This window comes from Myotis myotis, unplaced genomic scaffold, assembly GCF_014108235.1.
Source record: "Myotis myotis isolate mMyoMyo1 unplaced genomic scaffold, mMyoMyo1.p scaffold_m19_p_14, whole genome shotgun sequence".
Classification (NCBI taxonomy): domain Eukaryota; kingdom Metazoa; phylum Chordata; class Mammalia; order Chiroptera; family Vespertilionidae; genus Myotis; species Myotis myotis.
Window position 1 is genome coordinate 1,855,338 of NW_023416318.1, and position 5,366 is coordinate 1,860,703.

The following is a 5,366-nucleotide window of genomic DNA, read 5'->3' on the forward strand; positions in this document are numbered from 1 at the left end:
CAGAGAATTGCTCGGTATGGAAAACCCACATTTGGTAGGGTATTCTGTGAGTAGGGTGTTGTAGTAAAGGAGAAACAGAAGAGTTTTTCCCACACATCTGGTGTGAGAAGTGAAGGAAGGGTAGATAGGAGAAACCCAGGCATGTTGTTCCTGTTCAGGGGAATTGACAGGAGAAGGTGGGGAAAGGCTGGGAATTGAAGCACCTGATATTGTCTGAGGAGAGGAGGTGTTTTCCTAAGGGTGAGAGAACGGTGAGAGAGCCATGTGGGGGATTGGAAGTATTGGGAAAAGAGGTTGGGTCCTCCTTCTACTCTAGATTTTGTGCTCCCTGAGGTGTCCTCTGTTTTCCCAGCATGTGGTACATACAGGGGGTGGGGGGGGTAGGTTGGGGGAAGGGAAGAGGGAAGAAAAGAGTGGGCCTGGGGTGCTTCAGCACTCTCTGACATTCCAGCTCCAGGCTCTGGTGCTGTCTCCACTGCGATTCCCATGCGTTCCTTGGGATTGATCACAGTTGGGGCCTAGGAAGGTAGCTCTCTTGGCCAATGCTTGGCCTTCTGGGCCTATCTTCTGGGGGGTTAACATGTCTAGAAGTGCACACCTGCATACAGCCCTGGAGCCCGGATGGGTTGGGGAAGAACAGTGCTATCAATGTGGCGTGATAAGATTCCTAAAATAATGCACCCCCCTTGCCTATCCACATCCCCCTTCCCAACCTGTCCTGGCATCTTCCAATTGGCTCATTGTCTTCGAGGGGAAACGTGTCTTCTTCAATTCTTAGGAAGAGCAAGACTCTCATCAGAATAGAGAGGATTTTCTGGAGAGAGGGTGAGAAGGTCATGGGAATCTTCTGAAGCTACAGGGGTCCCAAGAGGGGGGGCTCTGGAGCTGCTCTCTGGTGTGAGCCCATTGCGGTGGGGAGTCTGTGGGATGAGAGGGAAGAGGGACTGGGATTTATGTCCCAGATGGAGCTCTGGAGAGGAGTTGGGTCCAGAAGAGGCCTTGGGTGTGGTGTGCCCAGGCAGGACACTGAAGGGCCAAGAGGGGAACCTATGGAGTTGGGGGAGGGGAGGAAGACCCCATCAGCAACCGACCTTGCAGCAGTTTTAAGACTTCAAGATGTGCCTTCTCCATCTCCTGACCTCTCACAACTCATTTCCCTACTTCTTGCTAATTTCACTCCAGCCTTTTGTTCTTCCTGAGGCCGTGAACACACTCTTTCTTACCTTGTAAGGCCTTGTCACATTCTTTAGGTCTTTGTCCTCCCCCTCTCCCCCCTTTCTTGACCATTTGATTAAAAATTGTAGTAGCTTCCCAATCCCTCTCCACTCTTAGCCTGTAATCAGTGAAAGCTCCCACTGCTTGCCCCACAACAGCCACTAAGTCCATAGCCACTAACTCGAGTGACGAGTTGGGGCAAGAAAAGCGACTTTATTTGGGAAGCCAGCAAGCCAAGAAGATGGTAGAACCATCTTGAGAAAGGACAGAATTCAGTTTTCTTTTATGTCAGGAGAAGGGAGAAACGAGAGGGGTTTGAGGTCAGCAGGGGATTGATGATTGCAGACACCTGGACATCAGCAAGGGCCTGAGGGAGGATGGCGAAAGTTCTTAGCTTTTGGTCAACAAACCACGGTTGCCATGGTCCCAGTCACTAGGTTCCTATGAATTTTTTTACAAACAGTCATGATTTTTGTATGTAACTTCCTTAACTCCTTGGGGAAATAGTTTTGAGCAGAGAGGTTGTTTCAGTAATTCCTATGCTGCAGGTGAGATTCCATTAATGTTTAGAATATCTATGTGCAGGACTAAGCAGAAATTGCTAACCAACGTTAAGGAAACTGGAAGGCTTGAGCAAGGTGGAATCAGAAAGACTGATTATTTTATTCTTTTTTTGTTGTTAATCCTCACCTGAGGATATTTTTCCGTTGATTTTTAAAAGAGAGTGGAAAGGAAGGGGAGACAGAGAGACACATCGATGTGAGGGAGACACATTGATTGGCTGCCTCCCACATGCACTCTGACCAGGCCGGGGATCAAGCTGCAAGCGGTATGTGCTCTTGACTGGAATCGAACCCGGGACCCTTCAGTCTGCAGGCTGATGCTCTATCCACTGAGCAAAACCAGCTAGAGCCTGACTATTTTATTCTATTGCAAGCCTCCTACCCATCTTTATCTTCTTCCAAAGCTCATCTCACCAGCTGTTTGAAGGCATTAGTGATTTCTTGTTTCCTTTTCTTTAACCTCCCAACTATAGACCTCCAATGGGGTCAATTGTTAATATGTTTGAAGTAGTGAACCTACATTAAGTGTTTTGACACAACGGATATTCCCAACATTGAGCTATAGGATCCCCCTTGGCCCCAAATTCTGGCTTCACTATTCACTAGTTGTGTGACTTTAGCAAATGCCTAGTCTCTCTTTCTTTCTCTCTCCCCTTTTAAATATATATTTTTATTGACTTTAGAGAGGAAGGGGGTGGGAGAGAAAAACAAACATCCATGATGAGAGATCATGGATGGGCTGCCTTCTGCATGCCCCACACTGGGGATGGAGCCTGCAACCCGGGCATGTGACCTGACCAGGAATTGAGCTGTGACTTCCTGGTTCATAGGTTGATGCTCAACCACTGAGCCACGCCAGCTGGGCGAATCCCTACTCTCTTTGAACCTTAGTTTCCCCATCTATAAAATGGGATAATAGCCATACTGCCTTAATAAGAGCTTCTGAGAATTAAAGCTCCTAGCACAGTGCCTGGCCAATCGCAGACACTCAGGAAAGGTTAGTGTCCCTCCCCCAGTGGCATCCGAATGTGTTTCTGTTCCTTATATCTCTCCCAGGCCGCCATTTACCCTCCAAAGCACAGGCCTGTCAAATTACCTCTTTATGCAAAGCAGGCAGTGGCTCCCTCAGCCTCATGTCCCCAGACACCTGTGGCCGCCAGTCTCACCCACTGGATTTTAGACTGCACTTCTTTTGAATTACCTTTACCCAGTGTCCAGCCTCTTGCAGTCAAGACAAAAATGTGTGACAAATCACTAAGTACTGTCCGTTCCTCCCTCCTTAAAAAGAAATCCCCCCTCAGTAATCACAAGCCTGTTTGTCCTGCTCCAGTATGCCCTGCAGCCCCAGGCACTACCCCTTCCCTCAGCCAGGCCCCTTTGGGGTGGCCCCCTCTTCTCCGAAGGTCCAGAGGGTGTGACCTCGTGGGGCTGTGCGCCCGGGCTGGCCCCTCCCTCATTTCCATCCTGCTGAGCACTGCACAGGACGTGGCTCAGCCAGCACTTCCTCTCATGGCTAACCCTTTTGTGAAAGGGTGTGAGACGGGGTAAAGCTAGACTCGGTTACAGCTGCTGTTTTTCTGGAATTAGTTCCTTTAGCTGTGATGTTTCCGGCGCCTAGACCCCGCGCCTTTTTGTTCTAATGCCTTCTCTTTAGGTTCCAAGAGAAAGTCTCCGGGAGACTTTGTGATTCCAGCATCCGACTTAGCCTCCTCCCCCCTTTCTTCTCAGACTTCAAATCACTGCTCTCTCCCATGTCAATCAGCGTTGAGGAGGCCAGAGGGAAGCAGTGGGGCTGCAAGAGCGTTGCAAAAAGCAAACCCCGGCTCTTCTCAAAAGCACTTCCCAAAACAGCCTCCAGGAATGATCAAGTGGGAGTCCAATTTTACATGGATGGCAGCATAGAAGCAAAAGCTAAGCAGGTAATCAATACTCATGAAATCGGATGGAGAAACGGGTAGAGTGAAAATTAAAAAGTGGTCCCACCGAGCCAGCCCACCTGCGAGCCCCTCCCCCGCGGCAGGAACCGCGACTTCCTTCCGCGCCCGGGGCTTGGCTGCAGCGGCACTGCCCACGCACACCCAACCCAGATTCAGACCACGCCAGCCGTGCCACGAGGTGTGTTTTATTTCATTAATCATACAAATAATGTTCTAACAATATCCCAGGGCAAACCGGAGAATTTGGCAGTCCGATGGGGGGGGAGGAGGGGGTCCCCCGAGGGACCCACACACAGGTCGATGGCATGGGCGCGGAGTGTCCGGGTTCACAGTGCAGTTTGTGGCTCGTGTCCTTGCAGGTGGCCTTTTCCTCCACATCGCAAGGGGGTCCCGAAGACGCCGGGGCGCGAATCCTCGGGTTCTTAGGACATCTCACTCCGCTTCTCCTGCTCAATGGCTGTGGGGAGCAGAGAGCGGGCTCTAGGGGCTGAGGACGGACAGCTTGCAACCCCCCAAACCTGGGGAGGGCGAGGACCACGAGGCGTGGGGTGGGGAAGGGGCTGGGGAGACAGCGCTTTGTTAACGGCGCGGGGACGGGACCGCCTGGGAGGAGGCGCCCGCGGGGAGGGGGCTGGGCGGTGGCCGCGGGCCGGGCCGGGGCGCACTCACTCTCTTTGGTCGGCAGGGTGTTCTTCTCCTGCGTCTCCGTCTTCTTCAGCTTCGCCTTATCGAAGCTGGCGACTTCCCCCATGTCTGGCTTGTCTGCCATTTTCTTGAAACAACCCTGGTGGGCAAGCAGGGGTGGTCAGCCCGCGCCGGGCCGGAGCTGCCCTCCGCGCTCCCCGCCCGCGCCCCTCGACGTGGCGCCCCGGCCGGGCGCTCCCCGCAGCCCCGAGGCCAGGGATCCGGCGCGCCCCGCACCCTCCCCGCAGCCCCAGAGCCTGGCCGGCCGGTCCGAGTCCCGTCGGGGAAGGGCGCCTAGGCGCCGGCGCAGGGCCAGGGGCCCGGCTCGGACCCCACCCCGGAGGGTCCCCGCTCCGTGCGTCGCTCACCTAGGCCTTCGCTCCCAGACGGTCTCGGGCTCCCACTCGCGTCGCTGCAGCAAGAGACAAAAGAGCGGCGCCCGCCCCTCGCTTTATATACCCCGCGCCCGCCCCGCCCCTCGTCCGCCGCAGCGGGGGCGGTGCAGTCGGGGCGAGCGCCGCGCGGGCTCCCGCTTCCCGCCGCGCCCTCCGCGGGCTGTCCGCCGCCGGGCTGGGCGCGGCTCTTCCGGCCCCTGCAGCCCTCGAACCCCTCGCACCCCTCGCGCCCCATGCATCTTGCACCCCGCACCCCAGCCGTGCAGGCCGCTGGTGCCGCCAGGGTGGTCGCTGGGCCCTCGGTTCTTTGGGGGCTGCACTGCCCTCTGGGGACATTTGCTGCAGAACGAGGGTGGGGGGCGGGCGGGGATGGGTGTGTGTGTGTGTGTGTGTGTGTGTGTGTGTGTGTGTGTGGTGGGTGTGCAGGCGTGCACGAGCGCTCTGCCGCATTTCCTGCTTTCAGGAGACACCACCCCACCCTGGTGCAGTCCCACGTCTCTTGCCTTTGCCCCACCAAATCCCCTCCGCCCTTTCTCCCGTCCGAGAGGCCCAGCCCTGGCGTGCTCTCACCC

General features: G+C 55.3%; 1 protein-coding gene across 1 annotated transcript; it reads right to left on the minus strand.

The window, feature by feature from the left end:
• Window positions 1-3,884: 3,884 nt before the first annotated feature.
• TMSB10 (thymosin beta 10) lies at window positions 3,885-4,897 on the minus strand. The gene is made up of 3 exons (XM_036333983.1): window positions 4,768-4,897; window positions 4,385-4,499; window positions 3,885-4,172 (listed from the first exon to the last, which is right to left on the minus strand). The coding sequence occupies exons 2-3, from the start codon at window positions 4,482-4,484 to the stop codon at window positions 4,138-4,140; spliced, it is 135 nt and encodes a 44-aa protein (XP_036189876.1). The 5' UTR covers window positions 4,485-4,499; window positions 4,768-4,897; the 3' UTR covers window positions 3,885-4,137.
• Window positions 4,898-5,366: the final 469 nt, after the last annotated feature.

Coding starts and splice junctions, on each gene's coding strand:
- TMSB10 (XM_036333983.1), bottom strand. CDS start 4,484: ATGGCAGACAAGCCAGACATGGGGGAAGTCGCCAGCTTCGATAAGGCG. Junction 4,173..4,384: donor CACCCTGCCGACCAAAGAGA/GTGAGTGCGCCC, acceptor TGCTCCCCACAG/CCATTGAGCAGGAGAAGCGG.